At 41.8% G+C, this 16098-nt stretch overlaps 1 protein-coding gene across 1 annotated transcript in view; it reads left to right on the top strand.

Annotated features, from left to right (window-relative positions):
* Nucleotides 1-16098, top strand: part of usp22 (ubiquitin specific peptidase 22) — a 172644-nt gene that overhangs the window by 93503 nt on the left and 63043 nt on the right. The window contains exons 3-4 of the mRNA XM_084322980.1: nucleotides 2410-2576; nucleotides 11924-12071. Coding sequence (XP_084179106.1) covers nucleotides 2410-2576; nucleotides 11924-12071 — 315 coding nt within the window. The remainder of the gene's footprint in view (nucleotides 1-2409; nucleotides 2577-11923; nucleotides 12072-16098) is intronic.

The following is a 16098-nucleotide window of genomic DNA, read 5'->3' as shown; positions in this document are numbered from 1 at the left end:
AGTGCAGCGGACTAAGCATCTGTCTACCACCACAGAGACAGTGGGGATCGAATCCAGCTGTGGTGCCTACGGCTTGGCCGACAATTGGCAGTGTTAGCGGGTGGGAAAGCCGGCGAGGGTCCTGGTCGTTGTAAAAACAGCGACTCCTACAGATCGGTCGGGGGCGCCTGCACAGCAAGGTCGGGGTCCTGGGAGAGGTAGTGTGCTCCTTCCACACGTTACACTCCCCCAGTAAGAGTCCGCGCTGCCAGGTGAAAAGAAGTGGGGATTGGCTACACATGTGTCGGAGGAAGCATGTGATAGATAGGGAATTGGCATAACGACTAGCATTGGGATGGTGGAAAGATGGAAAAAGAGAAAGTAAAAAAAAATACTAAAAATAAACAAAGATGAGATTAGGGGTTTTGTCGTAACTGTCACAAAATTGATATGAAGGCAACAAGAAAAAATAACAAGATGTGATTTACTTGGACATGTCATATCTGCCCTGGGCCTTGGCCGTTGTTTTAAGAACACAGTCAGACTGTCACCTAGTCCCTGATAAGTTAAACTAGTTAAAGCTTTGTACAGAGAAATATGTATTTTTTTAATCTTTTCTCCGCCAGATTTTTCTGTGTTTTTCCTCCCATCCCAATTTAGTCGTTATGCCAATTCCCCCCCTCCCCTACCTGGTCGTTGTGCGCATGTGCCCCCTACTGGTCGGTCTAGGGAGCCCTGAGGTCTACCACATGCTTCCTCCGACACATGCAGAGACAGCCAGCGGCTCTCTTTTCACCTGACAGCGCGGACTCTCATTGGTGAAGTGTAACGCGTGGGATACTGGTGTCATTATGTGTTCAGGCATCCACTGAGTAAATTAATTGCCTACTGCCCCTTTAACAACTTATGCAACAACTTCGTTTCAGTTTCACTTGTAGAGACTGAAGAAGAGAACAGATGACATGTTACACAACAAGGAGGATTTATCAATATTTTGGATTTAAACACAGTAGCAGCAACTGGAGAGGAGCTCAGATGATCTGGTGGTAGGCTATGTACTGTAGTGCTTTTTTTTTCTTTTTTTTTTACAGCTGTGAGAGTCCGCGGGAGAAAGTTGACGTGTGTTCGCGCGTGTGTGTGAGTGTGTGTGTGTCCATTATTGGGTGAACAAGAAAACGAAAGAAAGACCCTGCTGTGTTACAAACATTTAATTAATTCATCATGGATGGTTTTTGTTTTTAGGGACACATAGGCTGTAGATAACGGGAAGGGAGGAGGGGAGAGCCGAGTGCAGAGTGTCCGTGCGCATTGTTAATTCTGTCCGCTTGTCACCGTGCCTAAGCAAGCTTCAACGTTTTATTCATCATCTACATTTGGCAATACAAGCTTAATATTCAACGTTAAAGATCAATGTAAGCCAGTGTAAAGTAAAGATATTGAGCATAGATTTGTCAAATGTGCAAGTGCAACCCTACTTTCACCTAGTGGTATATGAGACGTATGGCTGCGTGTACCGCACCGTGACGGCCGTACCATAAATTCGCGGGACGAATACACGTACCGTTACACCCCTATGTAACATAATAATAAATTACTATTACACTCCCTATGTCCTCTTTCCTCCCTCTCTCTCCTCTCTCACCTCTCTCTCCTCTCCTTTCTGTCTTCTCTCTTTCTGTGCTTCTTTCCACAGTACGTCACTCATCCCTCTCTCACCCCTGTTCCTCTATTTTCTTCTCTCTTTTCTTGTTCCCTACCCTTGCTTCCTACTACCATTTGTAATCGTTCTGCCCTCTCTCTATCCCCCCATCCTCACTCTCCTTTCCTCTCCTCTCTTCTCTTATCTCTCCTCCCCTCTCTTCTCCACTCTCCCCTCTCTCTCTCTCTCTCTCTCTCTCTCTCTCTCTCTCTCTCTCTCTCTCATCTCTCTCTCTCTCTCTCTCTCTCTCTCTCTCTCTCTCTCTCTCTCTCTCTCTCTCTCTCTCTCTCTCTCTCTCTCTCTCTTCTCTCTCTCTCTCTCTCTCTCTCTCTCCTCTCTCTCTCTCTCTCTCTCTCTCTCTCTCTGTGTGATACTGTGAATTCATTGTCCTGTACCAGGGCTCCGGCCCCGGGACACCCCCACCTGTAATAAATGTGTGTGTGTGTGTGACCATCTGCCTCAGATAAAGTTGCTCACTTTGATTTCCTTCCACATCAGTGACTGTTAAGTAGGTGTACTGCAGTACAGATAAGAACAATTTGCTGTGGCCTGTCCACTTATCTATTTACCTAATCTCTCTATATCTCTCTCTTCTCTCACTCTTTCTGTTTCTCTCTCTTCTCTCTCTCGCTTCCCTCTCTTCTATCTCTCTCTCTCTCTCTCTCTCTCTCTCTCTCCCCTCCCTCTCTCTCTCTCCCCTCTCTCTCTCCCCTCCCTCTCTTCTCTTTCAGGTCTACGAGGTCTGATCAACCTTGGCAACACGTGTTTCATGAACTGTATAGTTCAGGCTCTCACTCACACGCCGCTGCTACGAGATTTCTTCCTCTCTGACCGACACAAGTGTGAGATGCAGAGCAACGCCTGCCTGGTGTGCGAGATGTCCCAGCTCTTCCAAGAGGTACAGGGGAGGGGGGTAGAGAAATGCATAGCACTCTTGGCGGGCAAACAACAGGGGTCCATTCCATATTAGATTAGATTAAAATGTATTGTCATCATACAGCACAGTAGTACAGTACAACGAAAAGAGGTGTGGCATCCAACCAAAGTGCAAATGTAACAGTAAAGTACAACAGCAATATACAATGTAGTGCAGGTGATTGAACTGGGTTTAAGTTTATTTGGATCCCCATTAGCCACAGCAGTGCTGGGGCTATTCTTCCTGGGGTCCATAACACGTAAAATACAGTTACAGACTTATACACTCACAACATTCACATGTCATACAGACAATTAAAACAACAATAAAAACCCTAATCAAATTCATAATACAATACAACAATATATACGCCTTATGAATTCATAATACAATACAATAATACCTACTCATAATTAATTCATAATACAATACAGCATAATATACTACCGTATTTAGCTTTTACATAATAATAATAATAATAATGACTTGGATTTATATAGCGCTCTTCATGAGACCCAGAGCGCTTCACAGAGTCCATTATTCGTTCATACACAGTCATACCGGTGGTGGTAAGCTACAATTGCAGCCAGAGCTGCCCTGAGGCAGACTCACGGAAGCGTGGCGAATAATCAACGCCTACGGCCCCTCCGACCACACCAACATTCATTCACATGCATACACATTCATACGAGGCAAGTAGGTTAAGTGTCTTGCCCAAGGACACAACGGCAGTGGGATGGACATGGGCTTGAGCGGGATTCGAACCACCAACCCTTCGATCATTGGACGACCCGCTCTACCCCTGAGCCACGCCGCCCCACAACATACATACATACATTATCTATGTTCATATCAGCCAATTATACAATCTTTTAATAATATATCCCTATCAGACACTTTTCATCTATATATACCTATCTCTTTATCAGACACATACATTTTCATTTACGTACACACTATCTATTAGGGAATGTCAATTTCTTTGGTTGAAAATGTTGTTTTACCACGATTTTGAAACGACATTTACTATTCTCCTGCTTAACATGTCTGGGAAGAGAGTTCCATTCCTGCATACCACGGAACATGACAGTTCGCTTCATTGCATTCGACCTCACTTTTGGAAGTGTAAAACCTTGTGCAGAAGCATGTCTGGTGGAATGGTTGTGTCTGTCAAGACTTATAGATAAATTGTTATATAAAATTTAGGGGATCTTTGTAACAAGAATATTCCTAGTGAATACAAGGAGTGAGCAGAGTAATTTATGTTTGACAAGTAACCAAGTTAAACAACTGTGCATCGCTGCAACATTAGTTCTGTACTCACAGCGAAGCGCTATACGTGCTGCTTTGTTTTGTACCATTTGCAATTTTTTCAGTTTATTCGTCGTTACATACTGCAGGACAATAGTCAAGATTTGACAAAACCAGAGCTTGAATTACCTGTTTGATAGAATTTAGTGGTAACAAATGAGCACATCTTTTAACAACAGAAATCCCTCTTCCCATTTTCACTATATTGTTTATATGGTGTGACCATGACAATTTACTGTCTAATGTTACCCCTAGGTGTTTAGTCTCCGGACTTGATTAATTACCACATCACTTATCAAAAGACTGGGTTCGTTCTTAGAGTATGGTTTGAACCGAAAATGATGCTACTTGTCTTTGATATGTTTAGAACTAGTTTGTTATTCTTTATCCATTCCATCACTGATTGCAACTCTGCCTTTAGGACCGTATTTAACTCATTGGCTGTTGAGGCTGATGTGTAAATCGTTGAATCATCCGCATACATAGAAATATAGGACTTATTTAGGACAAGAAGCATGTCATTTGTAAATATGGTGTAGAGCAAAGGCCCAAGGCAACTTCCTTGGGGTACTCCACACCTTACCGTTTTAACTTCTGAGTAACTCCCATTAAAAAAAACGATTTGTTTTCGGTTTGCTAAATAAGTTTGAATCCAAGATAGTGCAGATGAGGAGAAACCGTAACATTCAAGTTTTTTAAGTAAGAATTTGTGATCTATGATGTCGAATGCTGCAGTAAAATCAAGCAAGACAGCGCCAACCATTTTCTTTTTATCTATCTCTTTCAGCCAATCATCCGTCATTTGGGTTAAAGCAGTCGCTGTTGAATGTCCTTCACGATATGCATGTTGAAAATCAGTGGTTAATGTGTTAAAAGAAAAGTAGCATTTAATCTGTTCACTTACTATTCTTTCCATCAGTTTACTTAAAACTTGCAGTAAACTTATGGGACGACTATTAGATCCTGAGAATGGCAATTTCAAAATTTTTGGCAGTGGTATTACTTTGGCAGTTTTCCACTGTTGCGGATACAAACATTCACTAAAGGATTGATTTATAATATGACAGATAGCAGGGGCAATTAAATCAGGGACCAATTTCAGAAGTTTCCCGTCAAGACCGTCAACACCTATAACATATATAAATATAAATGAGTACTACTGGGGCACCCGAGTGGCGCACCGCATTACAGCACTACGGTGCAACACGGCCGACCCGGGTTCGACTCCCAGACCCGGTGATCTTTGTCGAATGTCTTCCCTGGTCTATCTCCCATTCCTCCTCTCTCTCTCTCTCTCTCTCTACCGGACTGCCCGGTAGCAAAAATCAATAAAAACATACAAAAACATAACTTGTCCGAAAGGACAAGTAACATTTATAAATGAGTACTACTGAGTAATAGTGCTAATCAGATGTATGTACAGAGTTGTAGTATTAATATGTACAGTGATACAGGTATAAAGACACTATGGTAATAAGTCGTACTGGCCAGCAGTGTAACTAGTAAGAGTAGGTAAGGAATATACAGATATAGATATAGAATCTACAGATTATAAAGGATTATATGCATGACAGACTGGATAGAGATATATATACGGTAAGAATAAATACAGTATATATATATATATATATATATATATATATATATATATATATACGGTATATACAGCATTATTAGGGTTCATAGACGTGTGCTCACTTCTCTTCCTCACGTCATGCGGGAAAGGAGGAGGACGTGCAAGTAGGAGGGGATGAGGAAGAGGAGGAGGGTGGAGGAGGAAGTGGAGGAAGAGGAGAGGGGAGGAGGAGGAGGAGAAAGCAGAGGGGGGGGAGGAAGAGGAGGAGGGTGGAGGAGGAAGTGGAGGAAGAGGAGAGGGGAGGAGGAGGAGGAGAAAGCAGAGGGGGGGAGGAAGAGGAGGAGGGGGAGAGGAGGAGGGGGAAAGGAAGTGAAGGTGAGAGACAAGGGTTAGAAGAAAAGGAACCTCTTTGTTCACACATGTTATTTAGAAGTTTGTGGGAGGAGCTTTATACGTTAAACAGCCTATGACAGAGATCTTTGAAATAAACGTATGTGTGAGGATATAATATATACATTACGTATCTATTGGGGATGCACGATATTGCTTTTTTGACACCGATACCGATAACTTTATGCTCCTCAAGCCGATAACTGATATCGATAACCGATATTTATTGTATTATACATTTTTTTTTAATGTATATATTTTTTTTGATCAAAATATTTTTTTTTTCAACATGAAACAAAACATATCACAATACAATAATAATACATAAAAATACTTCCCAGGACAATAACTTAACACCAACTTAAATGTGACCTAACCAGACAACAGAAACAAAAGCCAAGACAACAGTTTTGACTGATAAAGTGACCATATTTATTTTTCCAAATGAAAATTCACAATCCGTCAACAGCTTGTGGTGCATCCAACCTAAGCCGCTCGAAGCTTTTTGCCTTGAAAAAGAGGCTTTGAGTGGACACATCACCACCTCACATCACCACCACAACAACGGGTCACCTGCGGCATCACCACCGCCACGGTGTTGGGGGCCCGCGACGACAGCGCGAGCACGCTTGTACCTATTGACGAGTCGTTTGCTAAATTAAAGAACTTTGACAGAAATGACCCAAGGGCTCAAGCTGCTAGCTTTTAAGGAGTCCTTGGTGGTGCAAATTAACCTGGCTACTACGGAGCAATAAGTGACTGCGTATTCAACCAAGGGTTGCATCACAGCCACGAAAGGGGCTAGCTTTGCTTAGCTCCTCGCGTCGTCGTGGGCTTCTAAGTTAACACAATAACACACCGTCGTGGCGGTGGTGATGCCGCAGATGACCCGTCGGGCTGGATGTATTGCAAGTTGTTGCCCTTTTCCCTCCTTGTGGAACTTCTGCATTGCATTTATTACAAATAGCAAGCGAACTTTTTCCTCTGAAATTCCGAGTACCGACGCGGCCATCTTTGTTGTAATGTTAACGTCCGCGCTGCTTCCAGAAACTTGCGTGGCTACGTCACAGCCAAGAAAGGGAGCGCTGGATTTGTGTAAAACGCCCTGTTCCTAAACCACACGCTGTCAGTCGTACCACAGTACTGACAAAACGGGAGGAGCCTACAGTCAAAACAAACGCACTTCATTCCAATTCACCCACACCGCATTTTTTTTTACCAAAAAATATATTATATTATCGGAGCTATTAATAACGTTATCGGGTTTATCGGGATGACGTCATAATTGCTGATATCGGCCCGATAATTATCGTGCATCCCTAGTATCTATATCCCCTGGAGGAGGCTTCCTCTGTCTGTTTCCTACCTCCTTTTCTTTTCTTTCACAACTTTTGGAATATATTGTATTTATTATCAACTAGCAGGTGATTATCATTAATAGTAATCATAATAATCACAACTACCTACAGTACCTAGTCTAGCCATACAATTCTGTATGATAGCAGAGGTTGGTTGGATGCCAAACTTATTTTCGTTGTACTGTACTTGTGCTGTATGATGACAATACATTTTAATCTAATCTAAAATGACAACTGTGGCCAATGAGCAGCGATAGTGGTTGGTAAAACACACCATGACGATACTATGAATAGTAATTCTCTACTGAAAAAAGGTTCAGGTCATAGAAATGTGTTCCTAGTTTTCTTCTCTGCAGTTGGTTACAGGAACACCCGGGTATTTTGGACTTTCTAATTATTTATTCACACCACATCATATGTACTTGTCAGGGTCGGAGGGGCTTAAGTTACACAAGCCAATAGACCTATCGCTCAGCCACGCCCCCTTTGAAAAGTCGGATAAACAAAGTCGACCGTGAATGACTGTTGACGATGGCCGCAGGCAGCCCCTTTCCTGACTGTGATGCAAGCCTTGCTTCACAGTCACGAAAGGGGCTAGGCCGCGGGAGATTGACCACAGCAGGTAATAGACCTGTTTTTTTTTTTATCCACTTTTTCTCCCATTTTCTATTTTTCTCCCATCCCAATTTCGTATCATCCAATTCAACCCTCCCCTGTCTCGAACGCTGTTTCTTGCCTCCCACAAGCCGGCTGCAATGTGGACTAAGTCATACATATCACGAGTCCCCTCCGATACTCGAGGTAACAGCAGTCGCATTTTTTCACCTGCGCGGCGCAATCTTTCAGCGTCAGGGGTCTGCGCTTTGGAGGGGCGCCGCCCCCATCGCTTCCTGATTCTACTGCGCAGGCGCACCAACCGACCTGTAGGAGTCGCTGTCCACAACGCCCGATCCCCACCCATCAGTTTCCCACCCCCTAATACTGCCAATGTGTATTAGTACGGACGACCAGCTAAACTGAAAGCAATGTGGAGCGCTGGGCTTGAACAGGCGAACACAGCGTCTCCAGTATTTGTGGTGAGCGCCTTGCCCACTGCACCACGTAGCCGCCCTATAGACCTGTTTTTGAAAGATAACACAAATATTTCATCTAGAAGCAGACAGAGAGGGTTACAATATGCAGTGGAAAAGTACATTCATGAGATACACATTTACCTTAGACCTCCATGGTGATGCAAGCATTAGCTATATATAACGTTAGCTAGCTATTCTCAAGCATTACTTACAGTTGACTTGATTGAAGATTACAAGAACTATGACGATAATCCATGATTACTACTATTGCTGATACATTTTAGTGGAGAGGGGAGCTATATTCAAGTAGCAGCTAGTACGAGCAGTGTTCTCAAACAGTAGCCTATTTCTTTTCTCCCCTTCTCATTTCTGTTGAAACCATAGGGCACCAGGGTACTGTGCACACATCATTGGGCTCATGTACAGTTTAGACATTTCTCGTGCATAAAATGAAGACACTGCCTCCTGTACAAGTCGGCCACAGCAGAGGGAAGAAGGTAGCAGGCCAGCCTATAACCTCTGCAGTGGTGGCAAAAGTGATCCCCACCTACACTCCTAACAGGTAGTTTCAAAGTACAATAAAAACACATACATTTGGTAATAAAGGCAAAATGGTGCTCATTCACAGTTTATTGAAAAAATAAATTTGCACCGTCATGCAGTTTGATGTGAAAGAATAATAGCCTAGGCACAACATCCGATACATTTCTACAGTGAATAGTTAATACTATGCATAACACAGTTAACCATAACATGTATATTTCTGCCTTTAAGAAAGAGTCAGGAATCAGTGAGGAAATATATAAGACACAGAGGAATGAGAGGCACACCTATAAGCTACATTGTTAACCAGACCCCTATAGGTAGCAGTAGGTGGAAAGGACTACCCCATTGGTTGTGTTATGTTAGGGATCCTCTCTGACACAATTTTAAATGTCTTTATCTTTGATATAGCACGTTCAACATGTATCCTGTGTGCAGCCACTTTTTTTTTGTCAGGCAGACATCTGTAGATGGCATCTGCCTTTTTCCTCTGACGAAGGGTGGGATGTTTATTTCAAGTCCAATTTCTTGTAGGTCATTTTTTATTAAAAATCCTTTATCTACCATACGCCCATCCCCTTCCTGCAGCCATGTTTAAGCAGATTTTTCATTAGCTTAATAAAGTTGCTCTGCCTAACTATTTCTTTGTCAGACATAGATCCAGTGAAAAGAGTTGAACAAAATATTACAGAACCTCGTGGATCACATGCTATGAGGGATTTCAATGTGTTTGCAGACTTGTAGGTTGAGTAGCTTTGGAAGTTGGGGTTTGAATTTTTAACTCTGTACAGTCTAATATTGCCATCGTTGTAGGAAATTCCTCTCTGTACTTTCCTGGCATTTGTGCCATTATTATGTCTCTATGAGGCCATGCGGGTAGTTCCCCTAGACCTGTGAACATGTACGTTCATCAATCATAAATGCCAAATCTTTTAAATCATGATTTTGTCTCAGTTTCATAAGAACAAGCAAGAGCTGCACACGCAGGGGCATTGTGTTAATTTGCCAATCACTTCTGCTATATGTCAATGGGACTGAAGTTTGCTTTGCTGTTTCACTGCTAGGTATACTAAACACAGTACATAGATTGTTGAATTGATCATAAGTGAATCCAGTGGCATATTTCAAATAGGATGGTACACGGCTGTGCTGCAAGACCTCTGGTGTTAATCTATTTGGTACTTGATTATGTCTCAGAACAGTATTTATACTCGTCAGTGATTCGATTTGTGCTTGTTGATTTCTCAATCTTTCATCTCGCTCCTCTTGTCCACCTTCCATTGGGGGAGCCTGCTCCACAGGCCGGCGCTCCTCATCTGGAGGCTCCTCTACACCCTGACCTTCTTAGAGAAGAGAGAGTAGTAAGAGGGGAGGAGAGAGGGGTAATGGATAAGGGGAGAGGGATGAGGGGGAGAGGTGAATGAGGGGAGAAAGAAATGAGAGGAGAGAGGGATAAGAGGAGACAAATTACTCCTTGATGTTTCTAATTTTTTCTCTCGCTGCAGCTCCCACTGTTGCAGCTCCCACAGATCAACCCAGGCTTGCTTGAGGTGAAATGTCCCTTTGCAGCAAGGGACATGACGGTAGCAGAGGCAGCCACAGCCATAAAAGATAAAAGATGTGCGTAAAGACGGAGAAGACATGCACATCTCAGAGAGGCACAACTGTTATTACCAAATTTAAGGGCAACTACTACTTAGCGGACTCAACTTCTGTGACTTTGTACTTTTCTCAATATATATTGAGAGAGTTCACACAGAGATATTCAGTTCATCAATGACATGATTGTAAAGCTGCACACATTCCATGATGCTCACTTTAGTCCAAAAACATAAATCAGACCTCTTTCATTGTCACTCATGTCCTGTCTTGGGTTGACCTGTGTCGTCTCTGTGAGGGCAGTAACATCTCCAGCACACCTCATTCTGTGAAGAAAACACAAAAAGCTGAGTATTAGCTAAGCATAGACAGATAATAATAATAGTTCATTTATGGAGCATCTTTCATACATAAAATTCAGCACAACGTGGATTTTATTGACAACAAACATAACAACTTTGACAGATCAACATTTGTATTTGCCTTGTCAGGGATAAAACGAAAAGTCCAGGACTTATTTACATCGTTGTCCCTTGTTGTTACTGGTTTCAAGTGGCACTATGGCATCTGAAGTGCATCAAGCATTCTTAGTGCATAATCTAAAGTGCATGTAGTAGTATTCATGTTTCAGTTTTTTTTTATTATAAAAAAAAGCATCATTCATGCTCATTGGTGCATTAAAAACAATTATTTTCATCAACAAAGTGCATAGAGACATTACTCATCGTTCACCAGAGGTTCACCAGGTTCACCAGAGGTTCCTCCGGTGGTTATAACAAGTTTGTCCTTAGCCTTATTTTTGAACCCATTAATATGGATTCTGTCTTGTTGCCGAGGATTTTCGCTGTGATATGATTGGACAAATTCTATTTGGGGCGTGGTTTAGCGACAGGTCTATTGGAATGTCTCTTTTACAGTATCTCCCCGCCTACAATCAACCCTCTAGTCGTCCGGCTCACAGCTGGAAATCACTTTTCCGTCGAATTCGAACCGGCGACCTTTTTGCTACCGGTCTGTCTTTTTAATTCAAGGTCAAAAAATTCGACTCTCGTAGGATCAGCGTCTTGTCTCGTGTTTCCCTAAAATGCCAGGTTAGCATTGTTAGCATTCCTCACAGAATCCAAGGGACTAGCTTACATTTCAATGACCTTTTATTTATCTTTGTATATCTTTTTTAGTGCTGTCAATAGATAATTTTTTTTTTACTAATTTATCTCACACTTTTCTGTAATTAATCTAGATTCATCTAGATTAAAAATAGCATTTTTCTATTTAAGAGCGAAGCATGTAACAGATATTTACTTGAGTAAAATCATGGAATTAATGTAAAATCAACACAAAGAAAGTATATTTAGATTCAAAGATTCTCTCTCTGTCTCTCTCTGTCTCTCTCTCTCTCTGTCTCTCTCTGTCTCTCTCTCTCTCTCTCTCTCTCTCTCTCTCTCTCTCTCTCTCTCTCTCTCTCCCTCTCTCTCTCAGTTCTACTCTGGACACCGCTCTCCTCACATTCCCTTCAGGCTGCTCCACCTGGTCTGGACTCACGCTCGTCACCTCGCCGGCTACGAGCAACAAGACGCCCACGAGTTCCTGATCGCAGCGCTGGACGTGCTGCACAGACACTGCAAAGGTAGGTCACACACACACACACACACACACACGCACACGCACACGCACACATACACACACACATACACACATACACACACATATACACAAACACGTATATACACACATATACACGCGTAATTGGCAACGGCAATTGGTCCACTCAAAAAGTGAACCGCAAAAGCAATCACAATTATCCTTTAAATCCATATTCCACCTTGCTGGAACATTAGAACATTAGTACTGTATAGCACATTACACCCATCTCAGCTTAAAACCAGACTTATAACATGTATACGAACTAGATCCCATTAAGAAATCCCATATACACTATAGATACACTATAAAATATAAATACAAATACTAGTGCAAAATACAAGATAGTCCAGTGATAAGAGTCCAGTGTTAAAAGTCCCTAGTGCAAAATACAAGATAGTCAGTACGGTGATGTGAGTCTCTAGTTCTCAAGTCCAGAGTTCTGACAGTGATAGTTCTGGAAGCAGAGCCGGCAGATGACAGAGAGAGACATAGACACAGAGATGACAGAGAGACAGAGACACAGAGATGACATAGAGCAGTGGTTCTCAAACTTTTTACACCAAGTACCACCTGAGAACGTAGCTGGCTCTCCAAGTACCACCATATGACCGGCGTTAAAATACAGTCTATTCAGCTATGCACAGTTCACGCAGGAGGCAAATGTATTCCTAATACCATTATTTATTGTTAACTTCTGTCAGACACAGCCACAATGTACAAAGGGATAGCACTAGAACTAGCAAACGCTTCCACACAACTCATACAATGCAAGGGGCATTGAGAACATAATAACTAACATTCTCACATAGCAAGTGAGAAAATTAAGAACAACTGTATTTCAGCAAATGTACTTAATTCTCTCTCTATCTCTCTCTCTATCTCTCTCTCTCTCTCTCTCTCTCTCTCTCTCTCACACAGCAAGCAATTGTCCGTCATTCTCTCTCACACTCACTCACACACACACACACACACACACACACACACACACACACACACACACACACACACACACACACAATTATTTTGTTACAAAAACTTAATTTCCTGCATTCTGGTGCAGGAATCTTTGAATGTTTACCCTTTAAATGCCAGTGTTTGTGATGGGCATCACAAATTATTGTAAAAAAGAAAAGAAAACACATATTCAATACATGTTTGAATGTTTACCCTTTAAATGCCAGTTTGTGTGATGGCATCACAAATTATTGTTAAAAAAAACACACAAAAAGTAAAATATTTACAATATATCAAATGCAAAGTACATTTTTCTGGGGGGGATTATTACAGGCTAGGCATGTGTCAATGATTAGCAGCAACACATATTTTGATGGATTTTTTGTAATGTCAGATTTAACACCAACTCTTTACAGAAAAGTGGGAGTATTTCATTTTTTATCTGACATTACAAGAAATCTAAAAATAAATGGTTATGATCAGGGCTGAAGTTGAATTAAAGATGTATGACTGTTTAGACTGCATTACTCTCTGTCACAGTGATCTCCTGGTTGTTCCCCACTTTGATTATCTAACTATCGCGCTGCCGCAACCAGAAACACTGGCCTGGCCTGCTTCTAAGTTCAGTGGCCTGACCGGATTTTTTTTTTTTTTTTTTTGTATCTTTTTTGGAAATGTTTTCAAGTACCACCAGCAGTACCACCAATTACCACTAGTGGTACGCGTACCACAGTTTGAGAACCACTGACATAGAGAGACATAGACACAGAGATGACAGAGAGACAGAGACACAGAGATGACAGAGAGACATAGATGACATAGAGGACAGAGAGATACAGAGACACAGAGATGACAGAGAGAGACAGAGATGACAGAGAGAGACAGAGACACAGAGATGACAGAGAGACATAGATGACATAGAGGACAGAGAGAGACAGAGACACAGAGATGACAGAGAGAGACAGAGATGACAGAGAGACACAGAGATGACAGAGACACAGAGACACAGAGAGAGAGAGAGAGATGACAGAGAGAGACAGAGACACAGAGATGACAGAGAGAGACAGAGATGACAGAGACACAGAGATGACAGAGAGAGACAGAGAGAGACAAAGAGAGAGACTGAATACCCTTATACCTTAGTTATAACCTTTTATACCTTTATATAATTTGTGTACAAAATGCAATCATTTGCCATTAGTTGCTGGAACATACAGGGTCTTTGCTCTTCAACATACGGCCTTAAGAGTAGAGACTCAGATTTTTTACAGGCTATAACAAACAATGACCTCTTAATCCTAACTGAGACATGGTGCAGAGAAGATGTAGACACACACTGCCCTCCTCACTATAGAGAAGTCATTTTGCCATCGAATAAAACGAAACATATTAGTCAGGGCAGAGACTCAGGGGGATTGATAATTTGGTACAAATCACAACTCCACCAGTCAATACAGATTCTAAAAACCGGGAACAATCATATTTGGTTAAAACTAAATAAAGAAGTAATCCCCTCTCAGAGAGACCTATTTATCTGTGGAATTTACGTACCACCCACTGGGTCTCCATATTACTCAGACGACATCTTCTCCAACCTTGAAGCAGAAATATGTCTTTACCAAAGTCAAGGTCATGTGCTTGTTTGCGGTGACTTCAACGCCCGAACGGGAACCCACCCTGATTTCACCAGTACACATGGAGACAATTTCATATCTGACCACACCATATGCAACCATGTAAACCAGTCCCCTAGAAATAACCATGACACTTCCATAAACAAAAATGGAAAGGATTTATTACAGCTGTGTAGAGGACTGAGTCTCTACCTTGTCAATGGGCGTGTGAGAGGGGACTCACAAGGAAGGTACACTTACTGCTCACCCCTTGGCAGCAGCACAGTAGATTACATGATAACAGATCTGGATCCAGTATCCTTCAGTTCATTCACAGTCAAACCCCTGACCCCACTCTCCGACCACAGTCAGATCACTGCATACATGAAAAGAACTGAGTCGCTCAAAAATCCCCCTACACAGCCCAGTAAACTATACAACATCCCCAAATACTACAGATGGTCCCAGAACAGCATGCAGGACTACCAGAGAGCCATCGCCAGTGATGAGACACAATCACTGTTAGATACGTTCCTAGCCATGCCATACTCTAACAGTGTTGAAGGAGTAAACCTAGCTGTAGAACACATCAATTATATATTTGAAAGAACTGCAACAAAGTCCAAATTAAAACTATCAGGCAACAAACAGAGAAAAACTAAAAAGGACCAATGGTTTGACAAAGAATGTAAAGCTCTTAGAACACAGCTAAGAAAAATATCAAACCAGAAACACATAAACCCACAAAATGACACCCTACGCCTCCAATACTGTGAATCATTGAAACACTACAAAAAGACCATCAGAATTAAAAGGAACAATCACGTAAATAAACAATTGTGCAAAATAGAGGACTCTCTAAGCTCTAACTCCTTCTGGGACCACTGGAACTCATTGAATAAAGATAAGCCGGAAGAAATGGCTATCCAAGATGGGGATGTTTGGACAAACCACTTCACATCACTCTTTACAACTGTACCCCTAAATACAAAAACGGAAACCAGCCAGATATGTGAAAAATTACAAAAATGGGAAAATATCATAAAGGATAATCAAAACCCTTTAGACTTCCCAATCACAGAACAAGAGCTGAAATCAAAACTCCAGTGCCTTAAAGCTAGAAAGGCCTGTGGTACAGATGGCATATTAAATGAAATGATTAAACACAGCTCTGAAAAATTCCAATTGGCTATTTTAAAATTATTCAATTTGACACTAAATCTAGGCTATTTTCCTGATGTCTGGAATGAAGGACTCATAACCCCAATTTTCAAGAGTGGAGATAAACATGACCCAAAAAACTATAGGGGTATCTGTGTGACGAGTAATTTGGGCAAACTTCTATGTAGTATCATCAACACCAGACTCATAGAATTCCTTACAGAACACAGCGTTCTAAGTAAAAGCCAAATCGGATTCTTACCAAATTATCGTACCTCTGAC

Source organism: Notolepis coatsorum (assembly GCF_963971535.1).
Source record: "Notolepis coatsorum genome assembly, chromosome: 10".
In the NCBI taxonomy this organism is placed as follows: Eukaryota; Metazoa; Chordata; class Actinopteri; order Aulopiformes; family Paralepididae; genus Notolepis; species Notolepis coatsorum.
The sequence above is the reverse complement of the archived record's forward strand: the minus strand, read 5'-3'. Positions and strand labels throughout refer to the sequence as shown.